Genomic DNA, 16,506 nt, shown 5'->3' with positions numbered 1-16,506 from the left:
TGAAAGAGGTAGTTGGGTATGCTTCAGGCAGTTTCAGAAAATTATCAATTTAACGCAACAGCAGTGCATGGCTGCTCTAAATATGAAGTCCGACCTGCATCCAAAATGAAAGAATTAAAATAGCACAGTGATAGATCTGATCACATCGGGCGTAGCAGTTCTGTGTCAGAAACACGGACACTACGTCTTGATAAAAGCCTCATTAGGGGCATTTGCGAATGTCTTCAGGGTTCTTATGTTAACACTGCAGACCAATTACAATCAAATCAAACATGCAAGGACTGTCTTCTTATATTTCTCTGTCCGCTTTTTATTTTTTCTTTAAATTCTGAGTTTCTCTGGGCCCCGCTGCCTCTTTCTACCCAGTGTAAATAATGTAATTTGTCACAGACAGGCCTCCGTGTAGGAGATGACCTTTCGAAACCTCACAGTAAATTGGCCCCGGCTAGCAAAGCTACGTCATTAGCCCTCTCCGTCTCTGTCTCACTCTCACTTCCTCTATATCGCCCTGCTTTCAAATTCACTTTTATTACTTCTGTTTAATTTAAAAGTCAGTGTTTAATCTACTGTCCTGTGAGGCTAACTAGCTCTCTCTGTCTGTCTTTCTTTCTCCGCTATATCCCACAGTCACACACATAAAACCAAATCATAAAGCCCTGCCAGTGGGTCATTTTAAAGTCATATTAACTCTCTCGTTTGTTTAATATACATCAAATGTATTATAAATTCACTCTTGCACTAGATCAGGCAAACTACAAAAAAGGCTTTGGTCTGTATTGTGTACTGTACAGTTACAACTTTGCTTGTATTGTGTCAAATTGACACATAATAAGATATTTTGTCTGAGAGTTGTGTGGGCCTTCTGTAAAATGAATCAAATATTATATTGGCTGAACTACATTAAACATATGTTAAAGTATACAGTTGCATATCTGGAAAAAGAGCACACATAAATGATAATGTAGCTAGCTAATATCTAGCTAGCCGTGATGTATAAGAATCATAAACAATTTAGAACTTTTATTTGCAGAGAAAAATTAATTAAATAGCAGTCTTTGCTGATTGTTGACAGATTCAAAAGACTTATTTAATAATCGTAGACATCAGGGCTACTCTAAAGAATTTAACAAAATAAAAAATTGTAGCCTTCCCGATACTTGCATTCCTAGCCCTTTGAAAAATGCAAAACCATATCAAAATATCTTTAAAGTGTTTTTTGGATTTCTGGATTTTTTTCCGAGTTTCCAAGCCTTCTCTCCAAGGCCATAAACAGCCTGTAAACATGGTGGATGGATTTTAATCTATTTTTTATTTGTTTAGATGAAAAGCAGTAGGTGAACTAGCACTATCTAAAATCAGCCAATTAAAAACCTGACCATCCACACAATCCTGAGCTAAACATTGATAAAAACACAGAGGGGATTTCCCCCCTCTACTTTCTGCCTAAATAAATAATAGGCCTACTCATTACAGGTGCAGAGCAGGTTTGGGTTTACAGAAATAAACTTCTGCCAGAAACATCGCAACATTTTGGCATTTTCACCTTAATGATGTTGAACAAAATGAACCTGCTGAAACATTTAAGTTCAGAGGGTGAAAATGCACCACTAACACACAGCCCGACAGAATTCCAGTACATCTGCACATACCTGGATGTAAGTCGGCTTTCTGCCACCATAAAATACTCGCACGGACTTTTGGACAGACACAAAATGGGTATCAGCAGTATCACAAGTGCCAACTACAGCAGAGCAGAGAACTACTAGAGCACTGAGTTCAAGGCAGACTGAGTGTGTGCCTGCAAAGAAAGAGTGTGTCTGTGTGTGTGTGCGTGTGTGTGTTATCATTCCTCAGCACCATGCTCCTCTTGGCAGATGGCTGTGCCAACCCCGGGACCTGGCGTGTGTGTGTGTGTGTGTGTGTGTGTGTGTGTGTGTGTGTGTGTGTGTGTGTGTGTGTGTGTGTGTGTGTGTGTGTGTATTGACTTGGTATCTTGGGGGCACAAGGGCAGAAGCTACCTGGTGTTGACTGCCAAGTCTCTCGTTCTCTTGTGCTCTCTCTTTTTATAAACCCTACAAACACACTCTCTCTCTCTCACACACACACACACACACACACACACACACACACACACACACACACACACACACACATCTACTGAAATGCCGTGCCCAGTCACAACTTTTATTGCATATGTGGTTGAATTTAGTTTTTAAGAAGGTCCAGCCATGGAAAACTGTGTAAAAGATATTGTAGATAGAGGTAGTGCAATTTCCCCTTTATGCATTAGTATAGGGACAATTCACCAACAAACCTAATTTGTAGATTTTCCCTTGTCTGCAATGCTTTTTGTCTAACCAATGGTGTGTGCAGCTAGCTTACAGCTAACTCGACTGAGAGGGAGAATCCGTGATTGTGTCAGAAATCCCTCACTGACTGATAAACCTGTAGATGGATTTATGTGTAGAAGATTCTTTTGTGAGCTCAAACAAACAAAAATCCTTGCTGATGCTATTCAGTTAAGGAGCCATATGTGCAGATTGGAAGTTTCACTTTTTTTACATATTCTGACCACATGCAGAAGAATGAAACACATGAAGACAGTTTCAAAGCCACACTTCATATCTCTGCTGTCAAACATTAACGGAGCTTAATTAAGAAAATTAAGAATAAATAACACATTTTAGGCAAAGGTTAAAATATCAATACTACAGTCTAAATATCAGGAGAGCAAATCAATATTTATAGGAAAAATTTATAAATACAGAAATAATAAATAGTAAATAATAATACAGTCACATATTGTGATACAAATTTTTAAGCATAGCATCCACCACTATGAACATTTATTTTTAATATGTCTGTAACAAATACATATTGTACTGAGCATCTCTTTTTTGAAACTCTAGTGAAACGCCCGAAGGTCTTCTGTTCTTGAGCAGTGAGAGGTAATGTAGGATACTCTGAACAGTCTGTACAGGGTATATTAAATCGATTTGGCAGTGCTAAAAAAATGGCAAACTCATTATTTAGTCCACTATGCTGGATGTTTCTTCCTGTTAAAAGGGAGTTTTTCCTTCCCACGGTCACCAAGTACTTTAACATAAAGAGTCATTGGATTGTCGGGGCTTTCTCTGTTTTCTCTGCATTATTGTCGGGTCTTTACATAACAATATAAAGAGCCTTGAGGCAACTGTTGTAATTTGGCGCTATATAAATAAACTGAATTAAATATGTAGTAAGCATGAGTGAGCGATTGTGGACAGAGCTAACGCTTACATCCTGCTTCCTTCTGCATCATCATAGAGACGGAGTACTCTGATGACCATACACAAAACTGCTCACAACATGAATAAATGAATGAATGAATTATTGATACTTTGAGAACCAGACACATCTACAAAATTCCTTCGAAACAAGGAACTCCTGCCAAAACAGTTCAGATGGGAAAAAATGCATAAATGAATTTAATTAGTAGCAGTGACTGTTGTAGCACTGAATGCGTTGCTCTCTACATAAAATGTTAAGCTCAGGTTAAGCGTGTACTCCAAGTTGTAACTAATAAGTCAATGTTATCACATATTCCTGATAATGTAATGTAATAACAATATTGTCCTGCTATCATGACACGTCATTCTCCTGCCTGAATTAGTGTTACGGAGCAAACACTGCTTACTAATTCCAATAATTACTAATGAGAATTTCCCAACAAATTAGTGAACGTTACTCCAAGCAAATACTTGATCAACTAATTAAACAAATTCTTAATTAGCTTTAACAACAAACTGGGGGATGTAATTTCAAGCAAGCTCTCTAGCTAATCTGACCCATTCCACCAAAAAAATGAATATTATCTTAAGCAAAGAGTGAGCTAATTAAATAAAGTCATTACTAAATAAACACGTACACTTTATAGAACCAGAAAGTGCTATGCCACAGTTTTCAGATATATGCAACACTCAGGTTATTTCCTGATGAGTTATACTCCCCTGCTTAGATGTGTTTCAGAAATTCCGCCGCAGCTCATGCTTCCTTTATCTCTCCTCTGTGCGTTGTCTGATAAAGAAACTACCACAAAACTCATCTTTAAAAAGACATAAAAAACGACTCGTGGCAATAGAAACGTAGGTAAGTACGAGCATTAAGAGGTGGGAAACACTCTAAGACAATGACTATGCCGATAACAGAAGAGCAGCTACAGCACAACAGATCTGATCCCAGGGGAGAGATTTGTTTCAGTTCTGTACAGTTATGCTCAGCTTTATAGTCTAATTAACAGTTACAGGGCTTTTAGTATTGGCAATTGTGATTTTGGCGCAGCATTAACAGAATGATGTGAAACTACCTGTTTATTTCATAAGCCTCTTCACCTACGTGTTAACACTGTTTGCTTTTTTTAATAACAATATTGCCGCTCAGAGAGAAATATCTCCGTCTAAGTACTTCGGCTGCACTCATGAGTGACTTTACCGCACCTCATTGAGCCACTCAGTGCCTTTTGGGTGTTACCATCTGAGGCTTGTCGTGGTAATTTGTTGCGTGAACTCTCTTTATTTATGATAACTGACTAAAAAGGTTTCGAGGGGTCTCAATGCATTTTTTCACTCACAACTGAACACTTATTGGATTTATTCAAAGATTTGATGCAATTGAAAAAAAAGTTTGTGCACCTTACTGAGTATGGCGTCCTTTGGGCTAATTTTCTGTGGCATCGTACAAAATAGAGTGCGCAGCAGTAGAGGGAGGCCAATAGTATGCTTACACTGATAAAGATAAATGTTCTGCTGAGGATTTTTATATCCCATCCAGATGGTTACTCTTAATTTTCTTATAAGGCACTAAAGAAAGTGAACAGATGGTTTAGCTCTTTATATGGAGCGTGTGCAAATCCTACAATGTCTTTACTCCAACCCTCAACTGAGCCTCAGTTTACCTGCTAGTAAAGTTTCAACAGCTGACCTCTGTCTTTGTACGAGTTCTGTAATGTGATAACATAATTGGATTGTGTGTCAAACTGTTAATTCAAAGGCTTCATCAACTTAATTATGTTTCTTAAGAATCATGCAATTAAGTTTTCTCTTTCAGTACTTCAATGAAAAACAGCAGCGTCGTTTTTCAAGGCTGTAAGATCTTTAAAGACTAAAACAGAGTGTAAACTGTGAGTAGTAAGTGATAATAATATCTGAAACATAAGTAAAACACTTGAACTCTTCAGTTAATGTAGCTTTATGTTATCATTTTGGATCCTAATACATCGCATATGTTGTATTATCTGTTTACAGCTCGCAGTGTGGAGCTAAATCCACTAAATCCTAAAAGCTAAGCTAAGACAATATTTCGAGTTAATTTGGAGATTCTGATCATTGCTTCCTTGTTGAAATGTAAACACAGCCACAAAGACACATCTGTATAATTTTACATCAAAGTCTCCAATGGATCAACTCCTTACAATTGACTCTTTGGCAGAAATGTAGTAAGATTTCTGGTGTACATCAAATCAGACAAGTTCTTTCAAATCTGGAAACAATGTCTTATAACAGCTGTAATCAAACATATTTGATCAGCAGTGCTTCTTAATGGCCCTGCATATAGTGAAAAATGTCAATTGTTTCCATGAGACCCACAAAGAAGTATGACTTCTGCAGAACTTTGAAGAACATTTTAAACTCATTCTTGGGTTGTTTTAACTTTTTGGTTCAGCCTCTGGTCAATCACATGCTTCATTTGCAGCGTTTAGTAGGTGGAGACCAAAAAATAGCTAAAAGAAGAGCAGATTGTTCTACATGGTTGCAAGCTTTGGGAACATTTCACGTGTATTGTTGAAGATTTTTCTGCAGGTTTTTGAATTCCTAGCGATTCCCCCTGTCAGTCTAAGCAACTATCTCCGATAAGCCTTGATAAAAGGTGCCGCCCACCCCCAATACACACACACACACACACACACACACACACACACACACACACACACACTTTAATGACAGAGAAGTTCTAAAGACAAAAACCTTTATTTCTGCTGCTATGCTGGAGAATTACAACAGAATAAAATGTATTTAAGATTAGCTCAGCCTTAAACATCTGCAGGAGTAATATTGATCCATGTAACACAGATGACACAAACATTTTTGCAGAATATGTTTTATAATATTTTAGGGACCATTTGCCAGTAATACAGTTTTATGTGTGTTTTCAAAGTGTTCAAGTATTCTAAAAAGTCCTCCAGCACTTGTCATTATCAGGTCATGGTGAATATTTTGATAAATAACTATAGAAGTAATAATATTTGACAGGTCTTCAGTCAGGAGGGAGTGCTTGTTTATCGCCAATATATTTAATAATAATTAATTCTGAGTAATATTAATAATGTTAATATTAAGTACTAGTGACAGTTTCTTACCTTTCTGTTGTTTTCTCTTGTTCACTAACTGTGATGTCTTTGTTGATTTTAAACGTGCTGTAGAAATAAAACTGACATTGACATTATCCCATATAAGATTATTTGATTGGTAGATGGTTAATGAAATTAATGCTGCCTTATTTATGGTTTGAGTAAAATTTATAAAACACTTTTGAAAAAGCAAAGTTTCCTTTTATAACCTTGAGTTGCTTCCTTTTTCTTCATCTCTGCTTTTATTATCAGAGCACATTTGTTGCGAACCTTTGATTTGATCTTGACTTGCATGAGGGTATTTGTTTTTTTGTGTAGCTTTGAATAAAAATAATAAAGCTAAAAAAAAAATTGATGCTTTGAGTGTTTTTTTCTCTGTTTGTTTGTTTTTTCAGCACCACGGACAGTGACTGTTTCCTCCCAGATGGAGTCCAGGTGATCTGGCTACTTTTACCAGCTTCTTCACACCTGCTGACAGAGCTGGTGCTTCACAGCCCTGTGGGATAAAATGGATTTTCTTTTTCCCAGTTAGAAGATTTCCTTCAGTGTTATCTGCTGTCAGGTTGAAGCATTTGTTTGTGAATTCTTGGCAGTTTGGGATGAGACACAGCTTCCTTTCGCAGCCTCTGAGTTGCTGATGATGTGGGTGTGAAGTATCATCAAGTGGAGCTGGTTTGGCAAGCCTAGGCCGATCACACAGCAAGGATGGAAATTTCAGTGTGTGATGAATGATTTTGCGCTTATTGAGCTTGCACGTGTGAGTGAGCTGACTGAGAGCTTGGGAGGATTGATGGCAGATTAAATACCAGACTGTGAGAATGAACATCAAATGCATTGACTCTGTCACCTTCTTTTCCCAAAGATTCCATCACCACTTTTTGTAGGTCTTTCAAGAGCCGGACCTGAGTATTCAACTTTCTGAATATTTGATGGCTTGGTGGGTATTTAATCATCTACTGTGGGATTCAGTTTTTTGGAATCCACAAATCTAGCACCTTTGTGGACAAACAGTTGCCACTACTCCACTACGACACACAAGGACAAGGAATTACTCACAGCCTCCTTGGCCAAGTTATTAAACCCCCAAATTGTTTCTGATTCACTCCTCAGTCTGTCTCTCTGTGCATGTATGTGTGAGAGATAAAGCGTTTTAAGTTCATAGAATAATCTGCCACGTGAATGTGTGTGTGTGATTGTAGGAATGCTACTAATAATCTTTGTAATCCTTCAATAGTCAGGAAGACTAGAAAAGTGCTATAAAATTACCAAATACCATTCATCACTTTGTGATAAAATAGCTGAAGTAACAACATAGACTGTACATTAAAGATGGACATGGCCACCATGACATCACCCATTAGTTTGTAAACAACTGGTTTAAAGCCTTGAGTTCAGCATTTGTGCCACTTTTCAAGTTTTAGAAGTTTTGGAATAATAAGCGATGATATTTTGGATGAGACGGTGGAGTGGGGAGGTAATCAACTCATGTTAATTAGGGTGGTGAACTGAATTGTGCATCCATACAGTTGGTGCATCACATAGGTACAGACAACCTGCTAATTATTTTTAACAAATAAATAGAATAAACATATAATTTCTGTCATCAGTGTTCAATGGATCAGTCAGGATCTCAGTGGGCAAGCAAGGAAAGCAGTGCTTGCCCAGTGAGTTTAACCTGCAGTTAAATAATATTAAGGCATTAAAATGTTCAACCCTCCTGTAAAAGTCACCACAGGCCACTCGTCTATACCAATAACCATTTGTCAGTCAGCACAGGTGGTTGATAACAAACAGGCGTAAATGGTAAATGGTCTGTATTTATACAGCGCTTTACTAGTCCCTACAGACCCCAAAGCGCTTTACATATCCAGTCATCCACACACACATTCACACACTGGTGATGGCAAGCTACATTGTAGCCACAGCCACCCTGGGGCGCACTGACAGAGGCGAGGCTGCCGGACACTGGCGCCACCGGGCCCTCTGCCACCACCAGTAGGCAACGGGTGAAGTGTCTTGCCCGAGGACACAACGACCGAGACTGTCCAAGCCGGGGCTCGAACCGGCAACCTTCCGATTACAAGGCATACTCCCAACTCTTGAGCCACGTTCGCCCCATAAACCTTCATGTAACTTAAAATGGAGATGTAAACACACACTATTATCATAAACAGGGAAGTATCCAACTTCTATCACATTATAAACATGTTTAATTCTGATGTAAAGAGGGGATTTAAGCAGGCGAGCCTATGTGGACTGACTTGCTTTTGTGTTGTGTTGGCTTCATTTTACAGCCCTGCAGTTTGACTATCAGCAAACCTGTTTAATTTAACTTTACATGTATGATGATTTTAAATAAAATTTGTAAAAAGATCTTTAATTATTAAATGCAAAAGACAAATTACTTTACAGAGTCATCCCCCTCCCCCGCCCAGCTGAAGACGCAATAATTTGGTCGTTGTTACAAAAAAAGAGAAACACGATATTTGGGACAGCCATGGTGTATTTTCCCCCGGATTGTTCTGAAAAGAGAGCTTTGATTACACCTTTGAACAACAATCTTTTCTTTGTCTTCCAGCATTTAAACAACAATAATAAAAAAAGAATAATAATCGGTGTTTCTTCCCGCAGATGTGAACTTTTAGGCTCCAAAACACGCAGCTGGAAACTTATCATTGCATGCTGAGGATATGTGTAATCAATTCTCTAATTAACTACTTAAATGGTTCAACCAATCACCATCAGCATCAATTAACATTCAAAGCGATCTCCCCCAGATTCCACTGCCATGATTAGCCGGCTACATGATGGGCAATTACAGTGAGGAGCACACGACGCTCAATGCAAGCCATATTACAATCATACAAAAGCCTTCAGATCTCCAAGCGAGAGAACAAAACGAGGCAAGATGGGAGGAGGGAGAAAGAGCAACAAAGAGGAGAAGAGATGAAAGGGTATTTCTTCAGGAGGAGGAGGAGGAGACCTACAGTGTTCGTTCAGATTTAACAAAGGCGTGGGGAGCTTCAAGATTGTTTTCTCTTTCTCAGCTTTTTTTTTCTTAAAGGGAAAATCTACTGTCAAACACCAGCCACACATCAATGGCGCGTGACAGACTTTTAACTCCAATCGGAGTGATTTTCGTGGTTTCTATTGAAGGTGCGTGTCGTCTTTTATGCCTGTAAAATCCATTGTAAAATTTCAGGAGGAAGATCTATTTGAAAATAACTCGCTGCATTCTGGTTCTCATCTTCCAGCGGTGCCGTTATCTTTGTTATCATCTTGGACAGCTGAGCCCATTTGAACATTTATTAGCACAGAGTCGCCAGCAACATCAAAAGTGGCCTTTAGAGATGTTGGTACAAGCCGATGGTTAAGAGGCAATATCGGACAGGAAAAGCATAAAAAAGTTGGCCTCCATTCTCAACTGAAATATTCTTTAATTGAATTTCAGCTGAATTTATTTAGCTGTTTTTATTGATTTAAGGTTGTTTGGGTAACGGTGCTTTTGGATGGTCTTTACTTAACCCTCTGAGGTCTAAGCTGTCATTGGTGATGAGCCCTCTCCAACCCTAACCCTAATTGTAACCCAGGGCCAGCTGAATCTTTTTGTATTAACCTGTTCTTCCAAGGCTTGTAAATCAGGGAAAGAATCATTCTCATCAAAAGATATTCACATTTTTTTCCCCAAATCTCCAAAATAAAGGATAATGGTTACCACCTGTGATGACTTAGACTTCACCAGGTTTAGGTCTTCTATGGTTTTCCACCTGTCATAAGTTCATAAATTGAAGAGTTAACAAACTAAGAGCACGTGGGTGGGGTATTGTTAAAGAGATCTACGTAGATCTCAAAGGCTGTTAGACAATCTGACATTGATTAAGTCCTTTAAACTTGATTTTGAATTATCTTGTGTCTCCCAAACTGACGACATTGAAATGTCAGGTACATTTCATACGCACTCTTATTTTTAAATAGATACATTTAACACATGAAGGGATTTGGCTTTTTCAAGACACCAGGATGGATTGTGCACTTCTACTGATTGGAAAACTTTGCCTGTTTTGCTTATGATGAAAAATAATTAGCCTGAATATTTTCTGTTGCAATATATTGACTATGATGGCTGATGTGATTGAACAAACATATAGGACCATTTTTATCATTACATTTTGCTTTTATTTTAATCATTTAGGGGCCTCCCTGTTTGAGAATCACAGTTGGTACTTGTAAAGGGTTGAACGGCTCCATGAGGAGAGTCTCCTTCCTGTTGTGTTGAGCTAGAGCTGAGACTTCTACACTGATGGTGTCTGAGATTCTTATCAGTACAGCTAGTGAACGTAGTGAGGCAGAGACCTGTTGTGCAGTTGATGTCGAGTACTACAGGAAAAAAACGCAAGTGTGCAAGACTCTGTTTTCCTGTCCGATAAACTCTTGAACTAACATGCTGGCCCGTGCTAAATATGCTCGGCTAGCATAGCGCGTGCTGCTCCCACCAGTTTGTTAATGTAGAATCTCTGAGAATTACTCAACGTTTGCTTCCTTCTGCTGCTTTTTGAATTGGAAATGTGAATATGACGCCTTTCTATTTAGGTTCATTCCGTTTTTATGTTCATTAGAAATTGTTCAAAATAAAGATTTGATTCAAATTCTTCAATATACTGACAATCTGCAGGTTTAAATAAGCCAACTCTACTGACTTCTGTGAGAAGCGGGAAATTAACACGCCCTGCCAAAGTGCCACACTTTAACAACATGACCAGCACTGCGAAGGAAATATATAACTGGCAAATCCTGGTGCTTCAACTCTACGTAGGGCTTCTCATAAATAAAATCATTGCTTACACTGTGGACCCCAGTGCTCCATTTTTCTTCTTCTACAAACATAAAAGATTAGGATCGCATCTGACACGTTAATATGATTTGCTATAGAAGAAAGCATTTTTCTTCCAGCTTCTTGTGACTCCCTCAAGGGCACTTGGATGAGTCCAGACCCCTAGGGTGGCACCTGCTGGCTGTAATACACCCACAGACAGCTACATAAACAGACCTGGCGTGATGTTTCCAGACTGTGACTGTTTAATTCTCAATGAGGGAGAAGCTGATCGACACACATAAGCTGCCTTCATTGTTCTGCAGTTTCCTAAAAACATTTTCTTGTATTTTCTTCATATTCTTTCTGGCCTAAAAGCCGTTTCAGTGTGAGCCCAATTTCCCATCAGGACCACCTGACAGCTCTGGCGTGATGGAGTGGTGGCAGGGGGAGGGTTACATGTGTAGACACCCCGAGCTTGTTGTTGAGCCCTGAGCAGCTCCACTCCAGCAGCGGGGGGTTAAGTACCTTGCTCCAGGGCCCTTCCACGGTGGCTGCTGAGGGACAGCAGTGTGTGTCACTTTCCCCGCTCAGACTCTCCCTGCTGGAATATGCATTCAAAACAGCAGCGTGGTTGCCAAGTTATTGTGCTCCCTCTGTAATACACAGTTAGACTGGAAAGGCTGACTCTTATATAGACCTTACTTCCTACAGTCCTCCTGAATGTTTCCACCAAGTGACAAGAAATATGCAGCATGAAGTGAGACACTTGATAATCTTTTAATAAAAGCTGATATTTTAAAAATGCTGTTAATCCAGAAGAATAAAATCATATATCATATATATATTTATATAGATATGACATGCATACATGACGGCATGTATGAAGCATTCTGCCTGCATTGTTTCTGATCGTGCACATGACTCTGCATCAGATTGCTGAATCGGTAAGTGGAGCAATTATTTTTAAAAATTCCAGGGTTGATGATAAATGGCTGATTGAAAGGCAAAATTAACTACTTTGAATTTAAAAAAAATGTAATATGAATTGCAGTTGAAGCTGTGACCTCAACAGGAAGCTGCCCACCAGTACAACCAGAGCCTGACAAAGTGTTCTGAAAGGTTCAAATTGCCCCTCCATTACTTTCCACACGCCCAGTTTCTGCACAAATGAGTGTGAGAATAAATTCCAAATCACGCTGAGAGACTGAATTATGTTTAACTTCTTGCAGATTCCAGCCTCTCTATCATCTTTTTGAAAACCCCAGCATCTTTTTAGGCCTCCATAGTGTTAAAAGCCTTAAAAAGCACTTCTCCCCATGTGGCTCTTTGTTCTTATGTGCTCTACTGCATAGAAAATGACTTCACAGAGGCATGCAGGAGGAGCAGAATCCACAAGAATGACTTTCATTATAGATGATAGTACCACTGATGCCGATTAATAGTATAATACAGATTTTAGAGTTTTATAAAGGGGCAGCGTGGTGGTGCAGTGATCGGCGCCTGTCGCCTCCCATACAATTATACTGCACTGCACACCCATGCCTTTTAATGCATAAATAATACCATATATACTTTGTGACAGTATCCAATAGAGCAACAGGAGACTTCAGTTCCAGTGTCTTGGACTACAGCTGGTGACAGTAGACCTTGTGCTCTTTGGGAACCCAGCAAGATCTGCTTTATGTGGCCTTCCAAGTCACAGCACATCTCCAGACACCAGGAGGAATCGGACACATTCGAGGACTGTCACGACAACAACCAGACCAGCCCGCCTATGTGGAAACACTGTACTGTAAAGCCTGGAGCAGCAACTGGATTTTCAAAATAAGCAACCGGACCATCCAGAAGTAAGTCAACGGTCTTAGACAGAAGAAAAAGTTAAAATAAGCCTCAAAATATAAATGTGTGGGATTCAGTGCAGGAAGGTTCTGGTGGAGATTGTAAATTGTAATTTAATTTGTTAACCCTGTGATGGGTGACCTGTTCCACCTTTTCTCGCCCTATGACCAGCAGAGATATAATTGATAACATCATCTTAAATGTTTTTCTTTATTGGTGAACTATAACATTTTCCCAACATGTCCTGAAATGAATCTACTTTATGCAGCTATTCAGGTTAGAAAGCATCACCTCAATGCGCTTTTCTAGTCTCGACCTAACATTTAAGCCTTTGGAAGCTCCCACACAGACGGTACATGCAAACTCCAAACAGAACGGTCCCAGGAAGGGACGAACCCAGAACCTTCCTGTTGTGAGACAGCAGTATTAACCGCTTCACCACTGTGCCACTCGTGTGCTGCACTTTAACAGGATGGCAGGAGGTAGAGCAGGTCATCTATTATTCATGAAGGTTGGCGGTTCGATCCTTGGCTGCTCTGGTCTATGTGCCAAATTCTCCTCAGGCAAGATACTTTCTCTTGATGCATTCATCAGAGAGAGAGTGTGTGTGTGTGTGAAAGAAAGCACTTAGATGTAGAACAAAGTGCTTTGAGTGCTACATAAGAACCAGTCCATTTAATGTCTTGCCATAGATATCAGGTCCTGATATATAAACAGCGAGCAAATACCAGCTGACTTATGTGCTGATTTTCACTGAGGATCATTTTCAGTGAGAGTGGATGGATCCAGAAGAATGTTTACTGCTTTTAAAATTACAGTCAAGTGTACGTCCTGACTGTCAACTAATGAGTTCATCTCTGAATCAACAACAACAACAACAAAAAAGGACCAAGTGTGCCAAACAACACGAGGCTGATACAGACCTCTCAATGCTGTCAACAGTACTGGATTTAAAGATGGGGATGATCTACTTTAAGTGTTTACAGTAACAACCACTTTGCAGTGATGCTCAGTCAACATACGGCCAAACACTGACTGAGCGTCATCACTCCATCGCTATGCCTCCATGGATGTGACGCTGCGCCTTTACACCTGCGCTGCACCAGGTGAGCTGAACTGAAATGTCACCAGGACACGTGATTCTTTAGGGACTGAAATGGAGCAAACACTAAACTGCCCAAACTTGTGGGGACGCAGTTCATTCACGTTTACGCCGATCCCTCCCTGCCCAGCGCTCCGCCACACTCCCCGGTGTCCGGTCTCACGTTTACGCCGAACGTTTTATTTTTATTTATTATTATTTTTAATTTCACAACGAAACAGTAAAAAGCCGGCGTTGCACTGGCTGCCTATTGTGTGTGTGTGTGTGTGCAGACTGCGTGTGCATGCCTCCCGGTTCATCTCCAGCAACAACGGCAGCTTTACGGTGACAAAGAAAGACGGTGTGCGCGATTTCTTCGAGACTCAGTTTGGCTGCATCTCCAGACAAAAATACAAGAATCTTTATTTATACCCCAGAAAGCATGTCCGGCCATCCCTCCACAATAAACACACACATGCATGCATTTTATAAACACACACACACACACACATAAGAATCTAAAGCTGCGCGCACAGGACTTACCATGGTTGTTCAAGCTCCCAGTCTCTGAAAAAGTCGAATTCAAAGAGATCCATTGCCGCTTGGGCTGGTGCTGTTGGTGGTTAAAATCCAAAGGTGGTGCTACGTGGTTCTACATAGGCTACTGACACTGAGTGTGTGTGTGTGTGTCAGAGAGAGAGAGAGCGAGGGAGAGTAGACACAAGCTGCTGCCGCTGCCAGGAAGCTGCTACGTGGTCGAGGCAAGCTGACAGCCAGGCAGAGGTGGAGGGAGGGAGCGCTCTCTCACACACACAGACACACACACTCATGCTGTGGGAGACAAGTCACTGCAAAAATGTTCTTCATAACAAGCAGAGCTATTTATACTGCACATTTGACCAAAATAAATGTGTGAATCAGTCACTTGACAGCAGCTGGAAAATGGTTTAAATGCCGCCCTTTAAAAAAGTGCCGTGTAATTGTGCAAGGTGTTGACATGTGAGGTTTTTAATCTTCATCAGGCAGGAAGCCACACATATGACCACACCTCTGATCTGATCACAAGGTGCCCCGATACCTCTAAACTTGACAGTCACCCCGTGTACACAACACAAAAGATTTCTTTTTGTGTGTTTTCACACTCCTTAAAACAGAAAATTACATTAGACTTTCTTCTGTTAAGAGCCTTTGTGCACACAGCAATGCATAAATACACTGTGCACCATAAAATGCTACAAACAGGATTTTCAGAGACACAGAGGTTGTTAGCTAAGATCTGAACCTGTTCATGCATTTAACTTTAATTCAATTCCTTTTTGTGTAGATCTCAGCACCCTAATGTCTAATAGGCCGGTGTATAACTTGAGGTTAATTCAAACTAGGCTTTCACAACGGACCTAGCATGATTTGTGCTTTTATGATGAGTGAAAAATCCTTGTAAGCTGATTCCCAAATCCCCCAAATATACAGAGGGCTTAACCTAATGGCCCCATGACCTCTTTGTGAAAAAACAACAAATTCTTACCAACTACGACTCTGCCCAAGACCTCTTTTTCAAAGACTCAAGAAGGGTTGTAGCAAAAATGTTCGTCCGTGACACAAAACAACCCTAACCTCTACGTTTTGGAGAAAACAAACAGTTTCTCTGTTCTCGGTCTTCTGATTCCCAGTTTTTTGACAACATAGATTTGAGGTTAGGATGACCTCGGGGTTAAATGTGTCTACATATTGGATTACGCATCTCAGAACACCTTGATCCAGATTGGAGTTTTGGAAAAAAAATACACACACACACACACACACACACACACACACACATATGTATATGTGTGTGTGTGTGTGTGTGTGTGTGTGTGTGTGTGTGTGTGTGTGTGTGTGTGTGTGTGTACAGGCAATTAAACTTACAAAGAAGCAAACACTCTTTATTGGTAAGCATTAGAACAATATATCAGCTGATAATGGCAGATCTGCTTCAGCTCCCAGCAGCACATGTAGCAGAGCAGCATCACAGCTGTGCACACGGTGAAGCTACAACCAGAGATTTCAAAGTATGTAAATAAATATAAAATATATCAGCCGATGCTGTAGAAATCCAGTGTATTTCTACAGCAGTGTACAGCTGACAGACAGCACTGGCGTGGCTGGCTGGCACTGTCTTTGTGATAAATGATTTGTACCAATGAGCTGGAGACACAAATCCCTCAGGAGGGGCATCGGGTGTGTAATCAAGCTAAAAACAAATGTATGAAGCTACATCCTGTGATGACCCGTTTGTGGATAAGGGAGCAGGGAACGAAACTTATTTGAATGTCTTCACCTGAATGCATATTTGTAGCCAGCAGAGTCTGAATCCTGTGGAGTCTTGTTATGCTAAGCTCCTAAGTTTGT

The 16,506-nt window shown here is 40.0% G+C and overlaps 1 protein-coding gene across 1 annotated transcript in view; it reads right to left on the bottom strand.

Moving 5' to 3' along the window:
* Positions 1-15,912, bottom strand: part of aff2 (AF4/FMR2 family, member 2) — a 193,499-nt gene extending 177,587 nt beyond the window's left edge. The window contains 1 exon segment of the mRNA XM_085173062.1: positions 14,662-15,912. Coding sequence (XP_085029188.1) covers positions 14,662-14,714 — 53 coding nt within the window. The 5' untranslated portion in view covers positions 14,715-15,912.
* Between the last annotated feature and the right edge of the window lie 594 nt (positions 15,913-16,506).

Source organism: Neolamprologus multifasciatus, chromosome 2 (assembly GCF_963576455.1).
Source record: "Neolamprologus multifasciatus chromosome 2, fNeoMul1.2, whole genome shotgun sequence".
Lineage (NCBI taxonomy): Eukaryota > Metazoa > Chordata > Actinopteri > Cichliformes > Cichlidae > Neolamprologus > Neolamprologus multifasciatus.
Note: the sequence above shows the minus strand (reverse complement) of the source record. Positions and strands in the feature narration are given on the sequence as shown.